The following is a 27,297-nucleotide window of genomic DNA, read 5'->3' as shown; positions in this document are numbered from 1 at the left end:
AAATAGTTTTTTTTGGGAAAAATGAATGGTTGAAAAAGAAGAAAATTTTTTCGATTTACAAGTAATATTATTTTATGAAAAATTGTGTGGTAGAAAGTAAGAGACTAGGTATTAATAAACATCTTGATTAAAAAATATTTTTAATCAAATCACTTTTTATTTACACATTTCCCAAATCAGTACTGTTTACTTCATCCACCTATTTATAAATGAAAAGTACTTGTTGTACACCAACGTTTATATAGATTGATGAGGTATCATAAAAAGTGTGAGAATTTTTTTCATTAGGTTAATGAGATTTTGACCCTCATATTATTTGTTGATAAATTAACTTTAAAATTTTGATGTACATGCGGATTAAATCTTCAATGGGGCAGGGTGCCACCTCGACGGGTGGCCCACATACTTTGGGGGTGTGTGATGGGCCACCCGCTGAGGTGGCGCACCCTAATAGGACGGTCACATCGTCATGTGGTGTGACCGCCCCATTGAAATTTCTCTCGTACATGCGGGCCGTAGTACAACCAATTTATAAATACTTCGATTCATGCCCACAATCTGAATTGACTAATAGGTATTTAAAGTCAGTAGGTCTATATATTAAGAAATCGCTTTCACGCATCGATTGACCCACCCAAATTTACCCATCGGAAACATCCACATGTCCATAACTGAAACCTTTAGACTTCGTATCAACCGATTTATGTGTGAATCGAAAAATTCAATTAGATTTGAGTAACTCACACCAATTCATTCACACCGACTACTTTAAAAGTGTTACCACCGGTTCATTGTCTCCCTTCACATGGTAATGTAAAATAGAGATTTACATTTTCAAAGTAATCGAAACATTCTCCCGTAAGATGCAAAGGAGATACAAATTGCATTTTGCGGCAAAAATGTCATTTTTGAGTTCGTTGGATTAGAATTTAAATTTAAATCGATCCGAATATAAATTAGGATGAAAAAATGAATATGCTCCTATATAATAGAAATTCAACCCTCTTGTTCTAAATCTTTGATCGTTATTTTCTCGATTCCACTTTCATAGAAATCCCAAGAAAGTCTCAGAAGCATATTACTCAAGAAAAAGACCTCAAATATTTACTTCCATCACAAATCTTGTTTAAAGTCGAGATTCTTGGTTTTGTTTTGTTTTCCAAGATAATCTTGAAGCGCGTTAGTTGATTTTGAGTGTGATGATCTGAAAAAAATGGGAGCTGAAGCTGCAGTTGTCATTCAAAAGAGTGTTCCTGTCTTGCATGTGCCGTGCTCTGAAGTAGTAAAAGCTTTAATAGAACTAGTTCTTGTTTTTCTACTTTGTTTCTGATTTAGATTTTAATTTTTGTTCACAAGTTTTGGTTATGGGTTTTGTATTATTTTCCGCCTTTATAGTTTTCACAAGCTGTTCATAAATTTTCTTTAATTTTTGCATCAAATTGTTTATTAGATCTTGAACTGTGGAATATATGTTTTGATGTATGACGATTAGCTATTATGTTAAGAAAAGTGTTAGATTACATGACCTGAACTGCTTGAACCGTGATTGGAAAAACTAAAATGGAAAATTAAAGATTATAATTAAAGAATAGATTTTTAAAGGCTAAGAAAATGATGCAAAATTTTATGCATCATTATTAGGTAAAAGACGAGTCTTTTTTAATCAATTTCTATTTCTTACAATTTTCCTCTTCCTTATCTGGGTGGAGGGGTGTTTGAGGGGAGAATTAGGTTAGTCTGTATCATCCGCTCTCCTCATTTGAATCTGCAAAGAAAAAAATAATAATAATATGCTTTATTTGATTAATTATATATGCCAGCAGTCACTGTGGGTTGAGGATCAAGTTCGAAATCAATATCTTTATCTGCTTATACCATATAACCCGAAAAATTGAAACCTGTTCTGCACTGAATTTTTTTATTCACAAAGCTTTCTTACATGTATCAACTCTTGCTCCATTAGATTACTGCTTGCTGTGTAAACATTTGTTTTTCCTCATCTAGCTAGTGGTTGTGTTAAGCTTTATATGATCGTGGTTTTAGGTAGTAATGAAAGTCCAATTTTCTTTTCCTGAATTCTCCGGACTTCCGTAATAATTCTCTAGAAAATGAGATTCGATGAGATAGTAATGGTACAAGATCTTGGTCGATGAGCTTCCAATCACTTGCTTATGTGCCTAGACGACCTATAGTATAAGTGACGGTCATGAAGGAAATAACATCCAAATATGCAGGCAACAAGAAACCCTTTTAGTACATGCTTAAGAAACTCTTTCTTGTAATATGTTGAATAATGTGATGAATGCCATTTGTATTGTTCCTCATCAGTTACTAGTTACTCAAACGTACGTAGACATATTTTAAGTTAAAGTCACACCCTATGATCTTTTACTTTTAAGGCAAAACTTTATTTGAAAACAACTTTATCTGTCAGGATGTCAAATTCCCAGAAACATCCGTTCTGCAATGTATTCCCAGCATTCGTTCGGTTAATTTTGCTGATATTGGGCCACGAAGGTACATGGAGGATGAGCACATAAGAATAGATGATCTATCTGCACACTTCTGTTCACTCTTTAGTTCTCCCAAGCCAAGTGCATTCTATGGGGTAAGTGATTTTCTCGTCCTATAGTTGTTTTAGTCCTATATTACAGTGGTCCGATCATTTTCTCATTGGTTCCTTTTTGCATCTTACGGGTGTTTGATGACCATGGAGGGCCTGAGGCAGCAACCTATGTTAGAAAAAATGCAATCAGATTCTTTTTTGAAGATGCTAATTTCCCAGAAACTTCTGAAGTTGATGATGCTTTTCGATTAGATGTTGAAAATTGTCTAAAGAAAGGATTTCTTCTGGCGGACATGGCCTTGGCTGATGACAGTAGTGTGAACACTTCTTCTAGAACAACCGCTTTGACAGTTCTTGTACTTGGAAGGTAAATCTTTGTGCCAGTCATCTCTTAATGCTTTGGAATTTGACAGAAATAAATTGCCTATTGAGTTCTTGATATCTTGGCCTCTTATACTCTAAGCTTCATATTAGATGGCATTTGGATACCTTCCTTTCATATGCATTTCATAAAATTTTGATTTCTTGAATGAGTGTCATCTCAACATAAGAGCTACAGTGTTCCAAGCTTGTATTTTAGATAACATAATGAGTTTATGAATGAATACGCAACATGCATGGTTGAAGTTCAAAAATTCTTGCTTGAAAAGAATTAATTTCCAAGATCTTCATGGTTGAATCACCTTACTTTTCCGTGCTCCAATGTGCATTTAATTGCACTCATATGGTCATATGGTCTCAATCTCAATCACATTGGAAGGAGAATCTGAATGCTAAATTTTGTGAGTTTTCTAGCCAAAAATATGGTTCTAATCCCTTTGTAGTTTAGATGCATTTTCTTAACGAATTTCTCCATTGCAGACCGTTCATTTCTCTTCTATCTCAATATAACACATGTTGAGAGGTTATATGAAGTTGAGAGAGGTTGACAGAAGTTAAGGATTTGAATACAAGTTCAAATTATTCCTTCCTATCCATATTTAGTATCTTTAGGGTCGGGAGAGCCCACATGGGCAACCCATGACCTGTTTTCCAACAGCTTGAAACTGTAAGTACTGATAATTTCTGGCACGTTAATTGATTTCCTCTGTGTTTCTAGCGTTAAGTTGCCTCGGGGTTCTCCTTGTCCTCTTATTGCAGAGCCAAAATTTCATCAAATTGTTCTACCAGAGAATGATGAATTCCTCATAACGGGGAGCGATGGGATATGGGACGTGAAATCTAGTCAACAAGCAGTTAGCCTCGTGAGTCGTGGACTGAGACGGCATGACGACCCTGAGCAATGTGCCAAGGACATTGTGATGAAGGCCATGCGGCGCAACACTTTTGACAATCTCATAGTCATCATAGTTTGTTTCACTTCCCTCGATCATGCAGAACCATCACCATCACCAGCACGCCAACGAAATCTAAGGTGTTGTGGCCTGTCGGCTGAGGAGGATTCTCCTCTACGGGAACGGTAACCACTGACTTTGTAGTTGACTTTTTATTGGAGATGCCCACTACTTTGAGAAGGCAGGAAGGCTGTTATCTATACATAAGAATTGGTTGGCCGGTGGTGAATTGACTGTAGTATTCCATTTTGAGACAACTGGAATTGTTGTAGCCAATTGTCAAGTTTGAAGGCTCTTGCTTTCATATTCACTCACTATTGATTTGTGTATATATTGACTAAAATGTTTGGTAAATATATTCTTGCTATATCATATTTTAGTTAGCTAGATAAAATTAACATATTACGTGCACGATGTATTGACCCCGGGGTCTAATCCGGCGTGCTAGATGCACCCTTAAAATATAAAGGACCTGTTTGAGAGTGATTTTTTCTCCCAAAAAATTGATTTTTTGACCGTTATTTCATTATTATAGTCGTCAGAGTTGACTTCTTCTTTCACAGATGGACCCCACTTTTCTCCTAACGGTCAAAAAGTCAATTTTCAAAATCATTCACAACCAGGCTCAAAATAAATTAATCAACTTTTTAGAAAAAATTACGGGCGAGCGCTCAAGAGTCAGTGGGGACGAGCAGGCTCAAAAATTTTCAGGCAAGCTAGCTTGTTGTCATGGATCGCAAGGTCATGACTTAAGGTTTGGCATGACACAGGAATGTCATGGCACAAGGTGGGAAAATGAGATAGACTTATGGCAAATAAGGTCTATGCTTCGGCGATATATGGCGATGAGCGTGTCGCCAAATTCAGTGGGGGAGTGAATTACGCCCACGCGGTCGCGTTCGATCCGTCCCGGTAGCGGTCGTAAGATAGCACGGGTAACGCGTTTCTGAAGAACGGAACAGCTTGCGATGGGGGACGCAAGCAAATTCGGCAAAGGATGCAGGCAGACTCGGGCTGGGGATGCAAATAGATGATTTTGGGTCAGAATGCAGGCTGCCTAGATCGTGCAATTTTCCAAGACGTTAATGAGGTTTTTCTAAATCCCGACCCAGCCATTTTGGGAGGTAAAATACATGAACCTGCAGCCGGATATTTTGAGGATGCAAGTGGGCAACTTGCACAACATGTCCACTTGTGTGCCACTTGCAAGCTAAGCGCGAGTTGGCAAAGATATTATGAAGAGTGCAAGCTAAACACGAGTTGGCACGAGTTGGTGACAACTTACAAGGCAAGTTGTAAGACAATCCACTTGAAGACAACTAAGAATGAGTTGGCGACAACTAAGCGCGAGGTGGCGACAATTAAGCGCAAGTTGTAAAGTGGAATGCTTAAGGAGGTTTAAGTTTGCCTATAAATAGAGATGTAGTCTCATTTGTAAATGGGATGGAGTAGCTGTTAGAAAGTGTAGAGAGTGTAGAGAGAAGTGAGTTTATTCATTAGAGAGATTGTAAAGTTTTTCCTTTCATTTATACAAAGAAAGTTTCCCCATCTTTACTTGTTTTCCATATATTACTTACTTCAAAATTCTCTTCTCAACGTGAGTATAATTTAGCCTCATTGGTTAAATTATTTGTGAGCGTGGAAAGGCTGACTTAACGTTTTCTCGTGAGGTGCGAGAATTGTAGAACGTTAAGGCCGCACGGTTTGAGTTTGTTCGGGTATAACGAAACTAGGCCCGTGACAAGTGGTATCAGAGCAAGGTTCATGTGGGTTGAACCAAATTTTCATCTCAGAGGTGAGGTGACGTCTGTGTAAGGTTCACGTGGTGTGGACTACGGAGGCAGTTCAAGGCGAAGGTTTGGTTGTGGTAACCAAGTGCGCTGTGGTAGCCAGATTCGCCGGAGATTCTTGGAAGCTAGATTTGGGTGAGGTGCTCAAATGGCGGAATCTCAAGAAACTGTTGATATTGAGATTGAGGAGAGGGGTTGAGGTACTGCCCAAACTGAAGTAAGGAAGACTAGAGGAAAAAGTAAGGTGAGGGAAACAACAAACATGGAAGCTAAACTTGACCAAATCATCTCAAATATGGGTGATCGGGTCGAATCTCTTGAAAACTCATTCGAGGCATTGGAGGGACACGCCATTGGAAAGCTAGAAACTCTACAAATTAATGTCCAAGAGGTAATGGACACAAAGGCATCGTTGGGGGATGATGTCCAAGCGATGAAAGGTGATGTTCGAGCTGTGGTAGCCGGACAAGCCACGGTGACAAATGATTTTGGTCGTCTCCAAACCAAAGTCATGGATGCCGTTTCCACCATGCATGGCCAAGTTAACCAATTGGCTATGATGATGGAAAGAATGAGCAAGGAGCTTGATCGATACAAGCACTCCACTGTTGGTACAAGCGGAGGTGCCGCTTCAGTTATGGTTACCCCGAGGATTGAATACCCGAAGCCTAAACATTATGATGGGTGACGGGATGCCAAAGATGTGGAAAACTTCCTATGGCAAATGGAAGTCTACTTTGAAGGTGTAAATCTTGTTGATGAAGCCATGAAAGTCCGGACCGCTTCTATGTATCTCTTGGATATTGCGGCGTTGTGGTGGCGTCGTAAGCATGGCGAAATTGCAAGGGGGACTTGCACGGTTGAGACTTGGGATGAGTTCAAAAGGGAAATAAAGAGGCAATTCTACCCGGAGAATGTCGTCTATGAGGCGCGCACGAAATTGAGGAAATTGAAACATACGGGAACAATTTGTGACTATGTCAAAGAGTTCACGACCCTTATGCTTCAAATCCCAAGCATGCCGGAGGATGATATGCTATTCTATTTCCTAGATGGTTGTACAACATGGGTACGACAAGAGTTACAACGTCGTGATATCAAAACCGTAGATGAGGCCATTGCAGTAGCCGAATCCTTGACGGAGTTTGAAGAAAGTTTTGAGACCGAAGCTCAAACTATCAAACCCGCCAAAGGAAATTTTGGGGGTAACAGGGAAGATACAGGGAAAACTATGCAATGGAGTAAGCTGGATTCGAGGCCAAATCCCAAAGTTGATTACAAACTCGTTGGCAACAAACCAACTACTTGGAGTAAGCAGTATGAGGAGAAGAAGATGAGTAATTTTACACCTCGAGGTTGCTTTATTTGCAAAGAACCACATTTCATGAGGGATTGTCCTGAGTTGGGATCATTGGCATCTATTTCCATTTCGGAGAGCAAACCGGAGGCTATGGATAGCCAAGATGAGGATGAAATTCGAATGAATTCATTCCAGCTGTTTAATGCTATGAGTGTTGAAACAGTTTCTGTGGGGATGGAAATACAACAACTGTCAGGGATGCAGTTAATGGAAGTCCTTGAAGATGATAAGGACATGCTCGCGGAGTTGTCGAGGGAACTATCGAAAAAGAAGAAAATTGAGGAAGCATTGTCAGAGAAGTCCGAAATTGGGTGCACGAAGGTTCAAAACTTCGACTTATGTGGGGACATTACAACCAAAGGAGCTGTCCATCCGAGGAACCAAGGCAGAGGTGCTGAGGGTGAATGTTGGTATCGAAGGTGGCATGCAAGAGGTTGCAACGGGAAGAGGGGCAAGGGGCACTGTGGAAACCCGGTCATCGAGGAGATGGTGCCGCAAGTTGGGAGAACTTTGATGCCTATAGATGTGGAAGACAATGCAAGGTTGCATGAGGATGCACCGAACACTTTTCGCTACGAGGGCGTTAGCGAATTCAGTGGGGGAGAATGTCACGGATCGCAAGGTCATGACTTAAGGCTTGACATGACACGGGAATGTCATGGCACAAGGTGGGAAAATGAGATAGACTTATGGCAAATAAGGTCTATGCTTCGGCGATATATGGCGATGAGCGTGTCACCAAATTCAGTGGGGGAGTGAATTACGCCCACGCGGTCGCGTTCGATCCGTCCCGGTAGCGGTCGCAAGATAGCGCGGGTAACGCGTTTCTGAAGGACGGACCAGCTTGCGATAGGGGACACAAGCAGATTCGGCAAAGGATGTAGGCAAACTCCGGTTGAGGACGCAAATAGATGATTTTGGGGTAGAATGCAGGCTGCCTAGATCGTGCAATTTTCCAAGACGTTAATGAGGTTTTTCTAAATCCCGACCCAGCCATTTTGGGAGGTAAAATACATGAACCTGCAGCCGGATATTTTGAGGATGCAAGTGGGCAACTTGCACAACATGTCCACTTGTGTGCCACTTGCAAGCTAAGCGCGAGTTGGCAAAGATATTATGAAGAGTGCAAGCTAAACACGAGTTGGCACGAGTTGGTGACAACTTACAAGGCAAGTTGTAAGACAATCCACTTGAAGACAACTAAGAATGAGTTGGCGACAACTAAGCGCGAGGTGGCGACAACTAAGCGCAAGTTGTAAAGTGGAATGCTTAAGGAGGTTTAAGTTTGCCTATAAATAGAGATGTAGTCTCATTTGTAAATGGATGGAGTAGATGTTAGAAAGTGTAGAGAGTGTAGAGAGAAGTGAGTTTATTCATTAAAGAGATTGTAAAGTTTTTCCTTTCATTTATACAAAGAAAGTTTCCCCATCTTTACTTGTTTTCCATATATTACTTACTTCAAAATTCTTTTCTCAACGTGGGTATAATTTAGCCTCATTGGATAAATTATTTGTGAGCGTGGAAAGGCTGACTTAACGTTTTCTCGTGAGATGCGGGAATTGTAGAACGTTAAGGTCGCATGGTTCTAGTTTGTTCGGGTGTAACAAAACTAGGCCCGTGACATTGTGCTCTGCTCAACTGAGTTTTGAATTTTAAAATAAAAAATCTGAAAGAAAAAATTCTAGAAAATTCTAAAAAATAAAAAATAAAAACAGTTCAAACTCTTATTAGTTATTTAAATAAAAATTTCTAAATAAATATATTTAAGTGAACACATATAAAAGTTCTCAACCTACATTGCTAATTTTTATTTTTATTTTCTATATTTCGCCACCTAAATTTATCATTTGTTTTTATATTATTTAGGTAGGGTGGGAAATAGCACGGTAACATAATAGTATTGATCATCAAATTTCATGAAATTAAATGTCATAAAACAATTTCCCAAAACTTTTAAATTATATGTGTTTTTTCAATTTTCAGTTTTGAGAAACAAATTTTCAAAATGCCAAATCAAATGAATTTTTAGCAATCTTAAAACGGATCCTCAAAATAGGAAATCGAAAATAAACTCAAAATAGAAAACTTAAATGCAGACCAAACGGAACTTGAATAATCTCAGCATAAGAGGAAAACCCAAAAATTACCTTAAAAATACTAAAAATATATACACACGAAAAAGTATAAACAATCTATGTCTCACATACATACATAATTAATCTCAGATCTAAATTACCAATAAGTCAAAACTACCAGTCCAATGAGCCTGCATGCACCTGTTAGTCTCCAGCTATATATAAGAAACTACTTAAAAATTACCTCTTTTGCAAATATGTAAGCACAATGAAGCATAACTGAGCAAGAAGATATCCAAAGATGGCACTTGTGGTGGGATATTGTTACGATTACACTTGTTTCGGCATAATAAGTGTGGCCTTCATCGTTGCCCTCTACGTGCTATGGAGAGAGGAAGTATTTGACAACAAAACAACAATTATGAGTGACACGACCCGTCCCGATCACCCTAAAGGATCCGACACGTGTCGTGCGCCGATAGTAGATACTAACGAAGTGCCAAACCCACCACCAAGGCAAACTTGACATGCTTTGACTATTATAATTTTATAAAAATTTCAACAGAATTCCCTCAGAAAAATGGTCTAAAACCACCTGAAAATAAAATCAAATATCCCAAACATGTACATATCATTCAAAATAGGGTACACCGGCCTTTCAAAATATTAACTATTCAAATACAACACTGGCAATTCGACTTTTGCAACAATTTCTAAACCACATTACCCAAAATGCATAATATATATATACAAAACATAGCAAGCCCAACATATGGAACTAATTTATGACCAAAAGAGCTGTCTATCCCAAAATATGAACTATTAAACTGAAAAGATAATTCATACAATGCTTGAAAAGCTATGGCTCAACTTGATAGATCAACTGGCCCAGTAGTGTTCAACTCAGCTACTAACTGATAAGAGAAATAGTGATAAAAATGTGAGCCTATAACTCAGTGAGTGGATATTTGCAAAAGTATAATTTTCCATTCATAAAATCTTTCTGAAAACCGACATATAGCATAAAATTTCTTTCCACAGACATATAAACTAAAATATTTATTCGTTAAACTGAATAGGCTGAGTTCTGTAGCTTACAATCTGATGATACTATCAAAACTAAAATATACTGTCATCATAAACATCTTTATTCTGTATACTGCATTTTTAAAATCTGATAAGCTATGTAATACTGAAACATCACACCAAAAATGTACCCGGAATAACCATACTCGTGAATCGATTAATCTCGATATACATAGCAAGGTTATGAAATTCTGTAATTCTGGTCGTACTCGCGCAGAGCTATAAAATGGTCACACACTATGGAAACACATTCACAATAGTGCAGAGCGGGTAAAATCATTATACTGATCATACGTTGTGGAAACACATTCACACCAGAGCAGAGTGGGTAAAATAACCATATGAAGTCATACACTGTGGAAACACATTCACACCAGTGCAGACAAGGGTAAAATCACTTGAGTACTTTCTAGTGGTTTTAAAATAACTTTGAATATACTAAAATATTTAATACTAAAATAACATGCTAATAAAATGATTTACTAAATTGAATTTAACTTTTAAAAACAACTGGTTATAAATCAACTTTATTCTGAAAATCGTATTGTCAAATCAACTGTATGAATTAATAAATTTTCTGAGTTAATATAAATTAAATAATACTAATTTCTGAAAAATAAGCTTATCCACTCACACAATACAAGTTGAACCTAAGCTGGTCGATAGGCTCTTCCAATTTCCTCGTCACCACCTGGAATACGTAACAAGATGACTAATCAACTACTATTAAATTAAGAAACTTTAAAATCTATTTCTATAATACTTAACTAAAATTGGTGGATGCTCGAATGAATTTCTCAAATATTCTTTTGATCAATTGGAGCTAATCCCACTTTCTAATTCCTTTTCTAATAACTAATTCATCAACAAAACCTTCTTCCCAAGTTCAAAACTAATTTTAGTCTCCAATCTAGTGAAACTAGTAACCACAATTCCACCCATTTAATATACATTTGTTCCATAAAATCAACTCCCAAGTGAAATATTCCATTTATATAATCATTTCCACAATTAATCAATCAACAATCCCAAAATCGAATTCTAGGGTTTCCAAAAAAAAATTGACATCTCCTTATCTTAATGTAGATAGAAATTCAAGAATCAATAACTTGGGCTCCAAGTAGTATTCCTCTCAAAAAAATCTGAAAATTTCGAGCCAAAATAAAACCCTAGAATTTTAACATAATTCATACTTTATCACTTGAAAAAAATGGAAAAATTCAACCCAAGCTTGAAAAAATTAGCCTTACCTCTTTTCTTCTTTCCTTCCTTCTTTCCCTTTTTCTTCCATTTTTTTCCCTAATTTTTCCTCTCTTTTTCGGTCCCAGCTTGCTGCCGTTTTCTCACTCTGTGTGTGTGTGTGTGTGTGTGATTTTGAGTGAAAAATGGGTCAAATGTTGAATATAAATTCCACTTACTCAAAAACTGCAAGGAAAGTCCTCTAACTCCATTTTTATATCACCTTTAATCCTAAACTTCCAAAAATATATAAGTAAATTCCAAACTTTGAAATGTATGCAATTTACCTTCATATTTTGTCAATTGTAAAATAAACCCAAATAAAATGATTTGGTCAATCAAGTCCCAATAAAAATGATTTATTTCATACAAGTCCTCATTTGACTTGACTTTGAAAATTTCACTATTGACTTTGACTAGATAAAAATGTAGATTGTAACAATGAGAGCCTGTTAATTGAGAAGCATCCGACAGGAAACTTGAGGTCCTCTCAGCTATGGAGCACTGGTTGGAGAGGGTTGTACCCCAGCTGGCTGCTTGGACTTCGTTTTGCATCATTGTCTATACTTTGCGGATTTTTGGCTTATGACGTGCTTTACTACGATGCATCTATGAATTACACCAAGTTCTTGAATTTTTGTGTCTTGGGTATGTATTTTATAGAAAACTCATGCTATGTTTTATACCACGCCATGTAAGAATGTCGGGATTTAATTCTGCAGATTGACTGGTATCTACCCCTGGTTAGCTCTTTAGCATTCAGTAATTGATGTGTAATTATTATAATTAATAGATTGTTCCGTGAGCGTTATATTTTTTTACTCATATAATCTGCTTAATTGAGAGCAAGTGATATCACACTAGTTGTGACTCCTTTATAGATGTATACACAATGCAGATTTTAGCTGTAAGGGATTTCAATTTTCATTCTCATTTAGCGTTGCCATGCGTCTGCAGCAGGGGAGGGTATAATGGTCCTCCATGCCAATGAATTAAGCCTCAACGTTTACCTCTAGCCCTCATTCCCATTAAAAACAAGAACAAGATCTGTTAAGGAAAATACTTTGAGCTTTACATCTAGAAAGACCTTTCAACGGGTCTCTTCCAAAAGAAGAAATATCTAATATAGCTTGAGAGATGGCATCTAAGAGATGGAATCCACTGTTTCAACTAATTGAACTGAGCAAGAAGACATCTCTCCACTGTGTTTATATTTATGAATTTTTTTTTGTATATATACAGACATGAATACATCGGTGGTTATGATTTTTTTGCTTCTCAAAATTCAAGAGTTTTCCTCAAGAATCACAACATAAGAGAAGAAACTAGAAAGCAGCAACAATAATTTTATTTTTCATCGCCATACTAGAAACATTAGCCATTCCCATGAATGTTGTTATACCATCTCCAACAGAGGCCCTATCCGAGTCCTACTTAGCAGTTAAATTGACATGGATGAAACCCACGTGTACGGACTCGAGGCCAAATCATCGGACAAACCCATGAGATGTACCAAGCCCCCTCAGGAAAGGGAGGTGAGGCCCTTTGGCCAAAGACTCTCCGAATAAAATCTATTGATATGATTGATGTGACAACCCACTGCCACCGCCACCTCAACCAGCCTATTTGGTCAAGTCTACTACCGCAAAGCTATAATTTATGGAGGGGAAGTTGGCATTAGCATTAATACACTGTGATTGATTGATGCCCATGATAGGAAGTTAAGCCCAAGAGGATGAGGTCACGTGTCTTCTTATCTGATAGTCTACACTTACTATCTCACACTATAAAAACTCAGACATAGTGTTATTCAAAGATAATGTAAGTTTAGACTTTGATACTATAACTTTACTCTCTACGTCCTTTATTCGACTCCCAATACGGACCCTCCTTTATTCTATATTGGAGGCTCACGTTAAAAACCCGCCTACACTCAATATATTTCTTCCCAAACTGATTTGACCGTCGGAGTGCGCGCAGTCGACTCCACCCCCACCGAAGAAGGTCACATGTGTTTAACGGTTTGTCCTAGTGTGCAGGAATACAACTTATCAGGACGTGAGAGGTTTTGAGATTCGTTAGCCACATTGAAGGTACATTTTTCGATCAACAAATATCGATATACATGCGTGTATTTGATGTAAGTGTGAGTGAGAACAAAGAGAGATAAGCAAGTTGTAAAAGAAGAGAGAGCTAACATATAGAAAGTAAGTGTGGATAGGCATAGCAGTGTGTATGTTTTGTTAGAGCGGCAAAATTTTATTTGAGTGAATAAATTAAAATATTAGATAGTGGTCTTGGTAAGTGTTTGTCCCAAGTTGTATAATTCCATTTCATAAATAAATAAAATCATATCTTTTTTTGTTTTCGAACTAAACAATGAATTGGCCAGATAAAAGTGAGCAAAGCTTGAATATATGATTCATTTTGCTTATCTGCCACTGTTTAATGATGAACTAGTCATAAACAAACAACAAGTCACATTCAACAAAGTACTAGTCACAAATCGATCACAACTAATGCAGACTTGGTCACAATTAACATATAAATGGTTACAAACTTTAAATGTAAACATATTTTGTCAAAAATATTTTCTGTTAATAGATGTTTAGTTACACGTGTCACTATTAATATAGAATTGGCACATACAGTCATAATTAAGACAGACATGATCATAGATAGTCACAACGAAAATAAATTTGGTCGAAATCGATCACAATTAACTTAAACTTGGTCACAGAAGATCACCATTAACAAATAAACAATCACAAAATTTAAATGTAAACATTTTTGTTACTTCACAGTTAATATATGTGTGATTATACGTGCAAATGTTAACATAGACTTGATGACATACAGTCATAGTTAAGAAATGCTCGGTCACAAACAGTCACAATAAAGACAAACATGGTCACTTATAGTCTCAGATACCACATGCTTGGTCATAAAAAATGGCTTACATAAATATGATCACAAACAATAACAGTTTAAACAAACCCGATCACACACAACCTCTGTATGTAGTACCTAGTCACGACAAAACAAACCACATTGTAAATAGGTTACAAGTTATTTCTCGATTAAAATTTATCAAATTAATTGATCACAACTTATTTCTCAGTCACAAATCACAAATGCTATAGATCACAACTTATTTCACGATCACAAATTATTAAATTAATTGATCATAACTTATTTATAAGTGACTGTATGTGACCGTATAATTTGTGATTGTATGTAACCAAGTCACTAACATATTGTTATCTATGATTAAACTGTGATCAAATTTATCATCAGTGTGACCAACTGTGACTAAATTTGTCTTCAATGTGATTGTCTATGACTATGTCAATTTTAATCGTCACGGTATGTGATCAAATCATAATAGGTCACAATCAAAATAAAATTGATCACAACCAGTCACAATAAATACATATTTGGTCATAGAAGGTCATCACAAACAAATTTGCACACACCATAGATAGTACTAGTCACTATCTCTAATGCACCACCACTATCATCTTCAACTCAAATCAAATCGATGACCATGAATACTAACGTCACCTCAAATATTACCAAACATCACCAACAATTAACACCACAATATAAAATTCCTTCTTTAAAAGCTCAGTTAAGAATATTTGTGAATGAGATCAATCAATAATTTAACATCATCTCTTCTTAATTCTTGTTTTCCTTGCAACAGATAAACTAATTCTCTATCTAATAGTAATCCATAAACAAATATAGTTCTGGTTCTAATTTTACTTTAAACTAGTTATCTAATTGCAAATCACAACAAATAATCACAAAACAAACAGTAGAGAGAGAAAAGTAACTTCTAATTTTTGGGAGGACTGACTTGTTTTTTTGTAAAGAGACAGAATCTATTCATCAAGCTTTCTCAAAGCTTCACGGGCCTTATCTAGATCAACTTCAAACTACAGGTCTTTCTCCACAGCATTGACAAAATTAAAGCAACCTATTCCTATGCTTTTCTTCACTTCATCACTCTCCCATATTTTGAATCTACCAAAAAAGACATGTTTTTGCTGTGACGGGAAGAGGATGCAATTGATGGGCAAGAAATTGAGTGTTGAAGATTAGGCATTTGAAAGACCAAAGGGTGAAATTTCCACACACACTATGTGAAGAATTGCTTCGCTGTTAGATAGAGAGGTAGAGGAGAAGATAGGGAGATATGGCAGGGATTACCTACGCTGTACCTTGGAAGCGACTGCGCAGTGCTCGTCGACGCTCACCACTACGATGGATTCCAACGACAGGAACAAGAAAGGAAGAAAAGACAATAAAAGAGGTAGAGGAGAGAGAAATATTGATTGGACATAAGCGAGGAAATGTTTATATAGCCTCCGTTCGATTCTCAATGAAAATTATAGTCGGAATCACATTAAAAAGAGGAAATCAAATATGGTGACTTGATGTTGTACCTTGGAAGCGACTGCGTAGTGCTCGTCGGCGCTCACCACTACGATGGATTCCGACGACGGTAACAAGAAAGGAAGAAAAGACAATAGAAGAGGTAAAGGAGAGAGAAATATTGATTGGGCATAAGCGGGGAAATGTTTATATAGCCTCCGTTCTATTCTCAGTGAAAATTATAGTCGGAATCACATTAAAAAGACGAAATCAAATACGATGATTTGATGTGATTGATAACGATCATACTTTTCATTTTTTAGCCAAAAAAATGAAAAATAAACTGGGTCATATTTGTTTTCTATAGAGCTCGTTTGATTTCCATTTTTCTAAGAATGAGAATAAAAAATATATTTGTTACGAGACCTACACAAGAGATAGAAAGTCAAATAAGGTGACTTGATACGATAGATAACGGGCATATTTTTTATTTTTGTGACAAAAGAATAGGAATCAAACGGACCCATAATTAAACCTGTATTAATTAATTTAATAATTTTTAATTACTATCTTATTTGTGAAATTAAGTCCCTATTTATTTTTCATTCTTTCTCCATTAAAATGAAAAATATGATCGTTATTCATCATATCAAGGCTCAAGCCACCAAATTTGAATTTTTATCACTTGTGTAGAGTCCATAAAAGCTATATTTTTCATTCTCATTTTTACAAAAAATAGGAAACAAACGTCCCCCAATATTGATTCCCCTTATTTTTTGAAAGTAATCTTTAAATGTTGGTTTTTATGTAATTTTTCCTCAGAACAATTAACTCTAAAAGATGCCACCAATGGTCTCCTAAAATATTAGGGCTTTTCTAAGAGGGTTGCAACTAGGTGGTCTATCGACGACGTTGGGTTCCAACATTGGGCTAGACTAGGGCTTGGTTTATGATTGCATTTAGCACTTGTTTGAACTCCATTAAATTTATAATACATTTTTTCCTATCTTCTTTTTAACCATATATTTTCTAATAAAATATTATTATACATAAATCAAAAACATTTTCTTCTTATCGCACATTCTCCAAACAACACTAATTCAAAATTTATAACATCAAATAATGTGGGTCAAATATGGTTGAACAACGAAATTGTCAAAATCCAAATTCAATAATTACTTGTTTGGTCCCCATAATTTTCAAAATACACTTTTTTCTCTCTTATTTTTAACCACGTATTTTTTAATAAAATATATTACATGTAAATCCTTTTTTAATTTTATTTTTGACCACGAATTTTTCATCAAAATACTACTCCAAATTGGGTTTTCGAAATTGTAGATTTGGTTCCACATGAATTTTGTCTATATTTTGATTTAGAACCAAATCAAAGTGGTTTTATTTATATTTCAATTTTTGCAAACCATCAAATCATTTATAAAAAATAAATTTGGAATTAAATTAATTTAAATTTTATCCAATTCAATAAAATTAAACACATCAAATTAAAAATACATATTCATATTAGACCAAATTCAATTAAACTCAATATCTAATTAGGCATTTTTTTTTCATCATAGTTAATTAATTAAAACATATCAAATCGTCTATACTGCATCACAAATGAGAATGTAAAAAAGGACAAGTGGGGAATGTTGGGATGAATCAAAAAAGTTTGGACAGAGCTGGATCTAAGCGTTGGCTATCTCAAACTTGCTTGAAGTGTCAACAAGCATTGCTGAACTATATTTATCAATCGTCCATCACAATTGAGTAAACAATTAATTTTTTGTGTCGTGTGACCTTTTTTTTTTTTACCCCAAACTAGCACCACAGTCATGTTTTGTTACCTATGCACGTTCTACATGCCATGCATGTTTCTACAAACACGAATAGTGATAAAGACTAGAAATCAAAACATATTGTATAATCAATACAATTGAGTAAACAATTAATTTTTTGTGTCGTGTGACCTTTTTTTTTTTTACCCCAAACTAGCACCACAGTCATGTTTTGTTACCTATGCACGTTCTACATGCCATGCATGTTTCTACAAACACGAATAGTGATAAAGACTAGAAATCAAAACATATTGTATAATCAATAAAAAAATTGCCCCACATTTCCAATTATTTAAATTAATAAAATTCTTAAATATCCGATTTTCAAAAATTTGAATAATCGCCTTATTTCTCTAATTTAAACATTAAGGATACGGAGCACATTATCTTCTTCGTGAGTTAAATATTAACTGAAAGTCGATCCAATCGACAAATCAATATGGTTTTGATCCATTTGGGTGGCTTCGAAAATTGAAGCTAACCCCAACCCCAACCCCTCCCCATGCTCCAATGTCATAATACTTGATATAATGATTGTCATAATATTACATGGTACTTTATCATTGAACGGTTTAAAACACAATTATCTTTTACATCAAATCACTTCTCGTCACCTAAGATCTAGCATTGCTTCTGTCAATCTTTTCTGTCAAAGTAGCATTATTCAATCACAATATTGGCTTTTAAATTTTTAAATGCCTATTTTATTGCATATACTTAGCCCCCGTGGGGATTAAATCTAGATTTTTAGAATATTTTGATAAGAATTGATAAAATTGTGAATCCCATAAAATATATTATTAAAATTGATTGTTTATTTTAGTTTAAATTAAAACCTCAATCAATCAAGGACTTAATACTTACTTAAAAGTACAATAAACTATTCATATTCCCGTTTCAATACGCGTCAAAACTAGAAATCCTAAATGTACTGCTATTCGACTACTCTACGTATATATATTATTGTATCACATGAACCGTCTTGTCTAATTTTTTCTATTTTGAGTTTTTTGACCACCTAGAAACCCTAGATCGTCCTGTTGTCCCGTTCGTTCGCGCAATCCACATTCGATTTCAATTCTGAATCAATCTTAGACGAGAGAACAATGGCGATGGACGATAGCTGTGCGGTGTGTGCGGAGGTGTTGGAGTGGGTGGCGTACGGGGAGTGCGGCCACAAAGATGTCTGCTCAACTTGTGTCGCTCGCCTGCGATTCATCTGCGATGATCGCCGCTGCTGTATTAATATGTAAAATAATTTAAAAAAAAAAAAGCATCCCGGTACATATCGGAGGGTATCGGAGAGTATTGGAACTTGGATACATATCGGATGCGGGTACGTAACAAGTTTACAAGTATTGGTGCTTCTTAGATTTCCACATGAGATGTTTACATTGGTCAACATGCCACATTTATGCAGTAGATGGAAATGGAAACTCACACAATCAATAATAGAATTTGTCTGATAACTTATTTTCTCCTGTTATATCTGAGGACATTAGCTGACTGTATTTTCCTTGGTAAAGAGGGATTATCTTGACTGTATTTTGACACAAATGCTGCTGACTCCAGTTCTCTGCATGTTGAGTTCTGAGCTTCAATTTTTACATTAGATGATGTATATCCCCATTGTTTTTTTTTTTTTTTTTTTTCCCTTTTTCTTTTTTTTTCCCCTCTAAATAAGAATCCAGCATTTGTCCTCTTAACTACGTCGATTCATTATAAATTTGGCTAGAAGACCTGACAAGCTGCTTTTGATTCAATCAGGTTTTTATATGTGAACAAAAGTTATACACTAGAGCACAACTGAGTCAGCATATAAAGACTGGCGATTCTGAGGTGGATGGAACTGAAAGTGAAAGAGGTGGTTTCATGGGGCATCCTCTGTGTGAATTCTGCAAGACGCCTTTTTACGGGGATAATGAGCTGTACACGCACATGTCCACTGAACATTATACTTGTCATATCTGCCAAAGGTGATTTCTGGGCTTCTGCTTACTATTGATTGGATTTTATCAACATATGTAGAATTTATTGTAATCTTATTTTGTTTCTTGCAGGCAGAATCCAGGACAATTTGAGTATTACAAGAATTATGACGACTTGGAGGTTAGAGGTTACTACATGGCAGTTTCTTGAAATCTTCATAATTGCTTCCTTAATTTGTTTATCCGAAAGGAATTTTTATTTTCTTTTTCAGGTGCACTTCCGCCGAGATCATTTCTTGTGCGAGGATGAGGCATGCCTCGCCAAAAAGTTCATTGTCTTCCAATTTGAACCTGAATTGAAGGTCTGCAAATCCTGCATATGCATTTTTGTTAACATTCATGCTTGAAGATTGCTATGTTAATTTTTCAGCCTTGCATGGACAATGACCTTTATAATCTATCTATTATTCCTTAATTTTCTGGTGTTTAACAGTTTCTTGAATTTTTTGCTTGTTCAATTCAGAAGCACAACGCTTTAGAGCATGGAGGCCGTATGTCTCGTTCACAGCGTAGTGCTGCTCTTCAGGTATCTTTATCCAACTTAATTGACCCCCACCCCCTTTGTCTAATTAGTAACTACTGCACTATTCATTTAGAGCCAACCCCTTTTGTTGAATGACTCATCTTTCATTTTTCTCTTTATTACATGAGTATTAAAACATGCTGTCTTGGTTTATCCTTGCGTAGATACCTATCAGTTTTCGATATCGGCGAAGTAATGAACAGGATAATCGGCGTGGAAGGGGACGTAACTTCCATCGTGATACTTCTGATAATGAACTCTCTATGGCAATCCAAGCAAGTCTACAGACAGCCAGTTCAGATGGTAGATTTCATGTCACATCGTCTAGTTCCAATGCAGGTGCTGATCATGGAGACATTAGTGATGTTGAGTCTCTTATTCCACCTCTTGAATCTTTAGCTACCGCTGATGCTGAGCCAACTTCAAGATACCTTCAAGCCGTGTCACAGATAACAAGAAATTCTACACTCGAGTCTTTGTTTCCTCCACTCTCTATGGCTCCAGGAGGTGGTCAACAAGACTCTCAACCAGATATTTTACACAAGAACACTATGGCTGCACAACTCCGACGTCAGAGCAATAGAAAAATCAATGCATCTAGTTCTGCTGTGCCTTGGTCAGCTGCGAGCCGTACCCCTGCCCAACCAGCTATTACTTCAAATGCATGGCCTGCGATAGATACTGGTTCTAGGTCAGCATCTAGCTCCGGCAAGTCTAAACAAGCACCAGCACGTGTGAAACCAACAGTTAATCCTCATGCTTGGCCTGCGCTAAATTCTGCTTCTGGTTCAGCATCTAGCTCTGGCCGTGCTATGGAAAATGGAGCGGCTTTATCTAGTCATTCAAGTTCTGCTCAAGCACGACCCTTGTCAATTCACGATTCATCATTTGCAGGTTCTTTAAGTTCATCCAAGAATAGTGGGAACACAAATCTGATCAGTCATTCCACATCAGCCCCTAATCTTTCTCAGAGGGTATCTTTTGACTCTTCCTATTCTGGTTTCCCTCCAGTTTCTGTAGCTCACCCTAGCAAGAAACCTGCGAGTGACCAAGCTGTTTTGAAGGTGGAAGACGTTCACAGTGCAAACAAATCTTTGGTGGAGAAAATGCGTGCTGCTCTAGGGTTTGACGAGGAGAAATACACTGCTTTTAAAATGATATCCAGTGAATTTCGTCAAGATTTAATGGACACTGAAACATATCTAGCTTGTGTGGAACAGTTTGGTTTGTCGCATCTTGTTCTAGACTTGACTAGACTCCTTCCTGATGCTCGAAAGCAGAGAGAGTTGATTGATACGTACAATGCTAATATGAAATACAACGCTTCAAGAGAGAATGTTTATAGTAGTAGTGGTATTAGCTTGAAAGATGGTAATAGTTCTAAGAAAGGTAAAGGCAAAGGCAAAGGCAAAGCTTTAGATTCTGGAAAGAGCATTTCACAAAATAACTTAGCAGACAACTTTGTTAGCACTGTAAAAGAACTGCAGTCGAGCAACAAGCCTTCAGATGAAGATGTAGAAGTGTTGTCTAAGGATGAGTATCGAGCTCGAAAAGGCAAATCAAACATGGTGATTGACGACTCACGAGCTGAATTGAGAGGATCGAGCGAATCTATAAAGCAGAAAAGCAAGAACAACTCTACGTCAGCTGGTGGTATGTCCAATCAAAATTCAGGAAATGGTAATGGAAAAGGTAAACAACAGAAAAAAACCTCGAAGTTCCACAGAAACCGCCTAGGTGATGGCTCTGCCGAAGCATTCTTGGATCATAAAAATTCGGATCCTGATTCAGATTCTGACCTAAATCAGAGGAAGGCAGCCTCAGACAAGCAGGATAATGCTTCGGAAGGTTTGCCTGTGCATGGCGTTTGGCGAAATGGTGGAGGTCAGAGGCTTTTGGCAGTTCCGTCGAAAGGGACGAAAATTTGAAGCGAAAGGAGATAAGTTTTGAGGAACTGAAAGTAATTTGAAGTCTCCATCTGTTGGTTTGACGACTTTCTAAGTTGAGCTAGCTTTTTTGATGAGTTGCTTCTGCAGTAATTTGAAGTCCAAGTTAAAACAGTTTTTGCCGAATGCTGCTGGGGTTTCCCCTTTTGACAAAGGTCCATGTTTTTACGCCCTGTTCATGTACATGTATTTTTTCTACTGAAGTCTTCAATCTAAAGGTGCAGGGATGGTTGCCATAGAATGACGGATTATCAGTTCTAAGCTTTTAGGTGTTCTCAACTGTGTTGAAACACTGCATGTGTGGGAATTTCCACAGTATCGTATTTATATGAAATTGTATATTATAATGAATCTTGGAACTTTTTGTTTCTTGAATGAATTCAAATGATGCTCAGATTACCCGTCTGATTTGCTGTGAATTGTTGAAAGTCATAGTTTTCATTCCATTATAATTTGTATACTGGAAAATAAAAATCCCAATTCGTTCAGAGCTTCCATGTATCTTGGTCCCTCAAGGCTATGCTTTTTCTTCAATTTCCTGTGCAGTTTTAATTGTTAACCACGAACTAACTACGAATCTATTTGTGACTATAAATGGCGATTTGGACTCTATATTGTGTGCATCGATGACGATGACAAACTTCTGTTTTATGTACAAAACAACAACAATCCGTACCGTCGGTATAAACATTGCTTCTCAATAACCTGACACACAACTCGCAAGCAACATACAAATATCTGTTTCACGTGGATATTTTTTAACGTAGATATAAATGCTTCTAATTACAGGTGAATTTACAGAAACAAATACTATCCAAACCTTTATTCCAAACAGCACCTCATTGTTAGAAGATGCACAATATTGTCACACGTTTGATTTAAACACTTCTGATTAGAGGTGAATTTAAAGAAACGAAATAGTTGCCCATATCCCCACATGATATCAAAACAAGAACAGTACAATAATCAAGATAAGTGGTGGCATCATACTGGGTTAAGAAAACAACCAAAGGTTTTCTCGCTGCTGTAACACATGTAGAGGAACCCATCATCATCCTTGTATGAATCGTATACAGACTCCATCAAGCTTGCTGCAACCAACAGTTAACAACATAAACAGATCACCCCTTATGAAGGAACCGCATATCATTACTACTCCAAGGATAATTAAGAGAGGTAATGGAGATTTTACATGTTTGAGGTAAGGTATCTTTCACGAATACAAAGAGAGCTTTCCCAGGACTCAGATGGAGCCTGCCACTCAGGATGTAAATGAATTGCCCAACAGACATGTCTCGGGGGACCAGGAATCTGCCGTCAAAAGCAAATGAAGGATTTGATCGTCACATCTCAGTTCATGAATAACTTCGATCTTCAACAAATTTTAGGATTGAACTTTGATTCACAGGCTAGTCACTAATAATAAATGACACAAGAAGATTTGCAACTAAAAAATGTTGAATAAAAATCAATTTTGAGTTTCCAAAATACAATTCTGTTTGAATGACATGAATGCAGAAAGAGACAGATGCATTAACTGAGGGGGTACAGACAGAGACTCACCACAAGCCCCCACTTCAGTAAAACTTATCAATTGAGGAATGACTTCCAGAAACAAATTGATTTCTTCTGATAAAGGAACAACTACACCTCATGCCTAGAGCATCTTGCTAGAATGACATGTGGTGGACACGTCTAAATTCAAAGTTAAATTACTATCTTGGGAAGAGAAGAATAGCTTACACAAAAGAACATTAAACCAGCCTTCTTTCTTGAACACGGCACCAGTACACAGAAAAAGTTAAACGAGTCCTAAACAATTTTGGAACAATGATTGTTCTGCATGTAGTTGGCGAGAGATGCCAGGATAATTTTCACACACTGGAAAGCATTGTTCACAAAAATTAGTACGATTAAATGACTAAGGGTACTATCAAGAAAGCTGTTCTGTTTAACTAGTCTGTCTGTTTTTCTAATATATTTTGTTCTTTGGATGCATAGAGCACAAAAAGACCCACAAACAAATGATGTCATTGTATTAATGTATTACGAAGAAAGGCAAGTGTACATGCACATTCCCTGTAAACAGCCATAAATAAGAAGAGAACGGAGATATATTGCCTATTTGAAGTAACTAGTACCACTTGGCATAAAAAGGGCGAGAAAGCAAAGGGAAGTTTAGTGATGGCCATAACACCCATATCTTACTTTCTCTTCTCCATCTCAGGGAGGTCAGTTTTGGAATACCTCTCAACTACCACCTGTAATAAGCAGAAAATGAAAATAATGGCATGATAAACTTGAGATTAATCTGAAAGGATTATGAAATTGCTCTCAGTGGATGGTGGCACCAAGAATTTAACAATTATCAATTTTTTATTCAGTCAATCAAGTATACACCAACTCTGCCTTCTGCAAAGATTAAAGCTCTTGACCCCGTAGTTAGATAAATTACAAATGCAATTTTCAAGTATACAGATCAAGGTTGAAAGCTGCAGATATCTTTACCTCCCCCCGATGGGAATCTTAGTAAAGATACTATTTAATTTACTTTTCAAATTAGACGCTTATTTTAGATAACATGATTAGGGTTTGATTGAATAGATTTTTCAGTATTTTCCTACTTCAATTAGGACTAGTTTAAATGAAGGGGCTTATGCATAGTCATATATAAAATTTTGATATGAATAAAAAATGATACTTTTTTCCCCAGTTTATTTCTATTCTCTCACTCTTCTTCTCTTTCTTTCTCAATCTTGCTTTTGTATGGTTGTGTTCGTCATCACTCCCCCTTCCCATCTCAGCATAGATTAAAGCGTAGAGTGTAAATCTTGTTCTTCAGGTATGAAACAAGTTGGTTCTGCAGTTTTAGAATTCTGCAGATCCTAAGCACTCCATCCTTAATCATTTTGTATGGCAATGAAGAAAGTGAAAAGTAAAAGGATGAAGTAGAAGGGAATTGGCCGGAATCAGAGCCATCATGGAGTGATGACAAGGTACTTAGCAAGGTTTACGAGATAAATTGCTTCTAGGGCACATTAACGTGACAATGTCGCACTATTTTGTGACGTATTTGAGAGTCTGTCCTAGTAAATCTTGGGGTAGCCCAGACCCTTATATCTTAGTTATCATTTTTATAAGTAGCTGACTTGGGATTTTACAATTAACATGTCCTACCATGCAATGTCTCATAAGAAAACTGATATAAATGCAAAGAAAATGACTGGCAATTAGGTCCTTTTTAGATGAACTCAGCAAATTAAAGCCTCCAAGCTTCCTTTACCAATCCAAAATTTGGAAAAGCATTTAACATCGACAGTTTAGAAATTGCAAACTGCCCCATATTTTGATACTTAAGATGCATATTATAAATTCAAATAACGAATAAACTTGCAATTATTTCAGCATCTAGTTCAATTGATATCGAACACTAAGAACAAAATTATTGTGAAAAAGGTAAAAAGAATACGTTACCGGTACTCGGTCGGGATAATTGACGATGATTTCTTGTGATTCTTGGCATCTTTCTTCTGTATATTATCATTGAATTAAACATGGATTAATTATTAATAGCGACATTTTGTCGAAAAGATAATTAATAAAAGAGAAAGAACGAACCGAAAGAGAATTGTTGTCTGAAGGATTGAACCTTGGCACGCCCCATCTTCTTCTACAACTCCCAATTGCCCTTTCGAAACCTCGCTGAAACTGGATTACTGGGGGAGGAAGATTGTAATTTGGTTTTGAAAATATATTATTTGTTTAAATTCCTTCCCCAACAAGCGGGGATAGCTCAGTTGGGAGAGCGTCAGACTGAAGATCTGAAGGTCGCGTGTTCGATCCACGCTCACCGCATTTCCATCCTTTTTCGTTGTCTTTTATCTCAAAACAAGAGTTTCAGACATTTTAATGCTATTAATTTCATAGAAAACCCTTGTGGTACATAATGGTTTCCATACCCTCACATGAGGGGAGCCCGCCTAAATATAAACGATCCACGCTCACCGCATTTCCATCCACTTTCGGACATTTTAATGCTATTAATTTCATAGAAAACCCTTGTGGTACATAAGGGTTGGTGCAAATCTTTCAAATGTCGTACAAATGATTCCAAATTTATTTTATTTATTTATTATTATTATTATTATTATTTTTTTTTTTTTAACAAATAGTCCCTTTGGATGGAATTAACTATGGCCGTTAGCTATGTGGGCACAATGTAATCGTAATTATATTTTTATTTCAAGGGAGAATTTCATGAAATGATTTTCTCACTCTAAAAAAAAAAATTATCATTCCCTCAATCCACCCTACACTGCAACTATCGCCACGTCTAAAAGGGCAGGACGGAAACTCTGCAACTTTTCTACAGCTATGAGGACTTGCAAGCATAACAAAATTGTCACACGCCTCATTTACTAAAATTGATATTACATACTTTAATTTACTGAAAAACATAGAACAAAAGTAATTGTGGTAACATTTCCAATTGAAAATGAACATGAATGAATTTTTTTCTTCATATTATGTCAAAGAAAAGTTTATTTTGTTAATATAATATTGCTGTTGCCAAAAACTATTTTTGACAACGGCCAATTACAAGAAGACAACTGTCTTTCTGTATCAATTCTGTAAAAAAAAAATCTGTACTCATAGCATTGATGCATAGAAAAGTTGAATCCTTACATAAATTTTCTACAAATAAATGAGTTTCCTTTTTGGCATATGAAAACAACAATCTTTTCAATTAATTTCTTGAAACCAGTAAAATGAAAATGAAAATGAACTTGTAATTGGATTCAGGGGAAGTACAGAATGGAGAAAATGAAATAAAGGTTGCAAGTTCTGCTTCATGTAGGATCTGGACCTCATTATTTGCACTTTAACTATATATCTATCTATAACTTGACCGTGCAATTTGTAGTTTTCATCGTTCCCTCCAAAATACTCAAGTTTAGCATATATGAAGGTTATTAGAGATAATATGTAGTCTTCTTCTTGTATGCATATAAACATAAAATGACTTTCTTCATTTTTCAATGAGAGTTTCCGATTGTTCATGAGTGCAGTGACGGTGGAATGGGAGGAAGAAGATAAAACTTTTCATTTTTAATTTTTTTCCGTTTTGAAATTATATTTTCTGTTTTTTGAGGGCATTTTAAGTGGATA

General features: G+C 36.4%; 2 protein-coding genes, 1 long non-coding RNA gene and 1 other non-coding gene across 4 annotated transcripts; 3 read left to right on the top strand and 1 right to left on the bottom strand.

Moving 5' to 3' along the window:
• Positions 1 to 1,919: 1,919 nt before the first annotated feature.
• On the top strand, positions 1,920 to 4,272 carry LOC111406979. The gene is made up of 3 exons (XR_002705011.1): positions 1,920 to 2,933; positions 3,428 to 3,614; positions 3,707 to 4,272. It is a non-coding gene; the product is annotated as an uncharacterized LOC111406979 (long non-coding RNA).
• A 15,143-nt stretch (positions 4,273 to 19,415) lies between these two features.
• On the top strand, positions 19,416 to 22,547 carry LOC111405711. The gene is made up of 5 exons (XM_023034717.1): positions 19,416 to 19,647; positions 19,732 to 19,780; positions 19,872 to 19,961; positions 20,123 to 20,185; positions 20,347 to 22,547. Exons 1-5 carry the CDS (start codon positions 19,544 to 19,546, stop codon positions 22,108 to 22,110), a joined length of 2,070 nt encoding a protein of 689 aa, XP_022890485.1. The 5' UTR covers positions 19,416 to 19,543; the 3' UTR covers positions 22,111 to 22,547.
• A 364-nt stretch (positions 22,548 to 22,911) lies between these two features.
• On the bottom strand, positions 22,912 to 25,899 carry LOC111405710 (autophagy-related protein 8i-like). Its single transcript, XM_023034716.1, has 5 exons — positions 25,747 to 25,899; positions 25,603 to 25,658; positions 24,337 to 24,389; positions 23,321 to 23,439; positions 22,912 to 23,219 (listed from the first exon to the last, which is right to left on the bottom strand). The coding sequence occupies exons 1-5, from the start codon at positions 25,790 to 25,792 to the stop codon at positions 23,113 to 23,115; spliced, it is 381 nt and encodes a 126-aa protein (XP_022890484.1). The 5' UTR covers positions 25,793 to 25,899; the 3' UTR covers positions 22,912 to 23,112.
• An 11-nt stretch (positions 25,900 to 25,910) lies between these two features.
• TRNAF-GAA lies at positions 25,911 to 25,983 on the top strand. The gene has a single exon. It is a non-coding gene; the product is annotated as a tRNA-Phe (tRNA).
• Positions 25,984 to 27,297: the final 1,314 nt, after the last annotated feature.

The sequence above is a fragment of the Olea europaea genome, chromosome 12 (genome assembly GCF_002742605.1).
Source record: "Olea europaea var. sylvestris chromosome 12, O_europaea_v1, whole genome shotgun sequence".
NCBI lineage: Eukaryota > Viridiplantae > Streptophyta > Magnoliopsida > Lamiales > Oleaceae > Olea > Olea europaea.
This window is presented reverse-complemented; position numbering and strand designations above follow the sequence as displayed.

Bases quoted from the DNA above. Each gene is read 5' to 3' on its own strand.
- LOC111405710 (XM_023034716.1), bottom strand. From the start codon at position 25,792: ATGGGGCGTGCCAAGGTTCAATCCTTCAGACAACAATTCTCTTTCG. The intron at 25,659-25,746 runs GTTCGTTCTTTC...GATAATATACAG, and splicing joins CAGACAACAATTCTCTTTCG to AAGAAAGATGCCAAGAATCA. The intron at 24,390-25,602 runs GTAACGTATTCT...TGCTTATTACAG, and splicing joins ATTATCCCGACCGAGTACCG to GTGGTAGTTGAGAGGTATTC.
- LOC111405711 (XM_023034717.1), top strand. From the start codon at position 19,544: ATGGGGCATCCTCTGTGTGAATTCTGCAAGACGCCTTTTTACGGGGAT. The intron at 19,962-20,122 runs GTCTGCAAATCC...TGTTCAATTCAG, and splicing joins AATTTGAACCTGAATTGAAG to AAGCACAACGCTTTAGAGCA. The intron at 20,186-20,346 runs GTATCTTTATCC...ATCCTTGCGTAG, and splicing joins AGCGTAGTGCTGCTCTTCAG to ATACCTATCAGTTTTCGATA.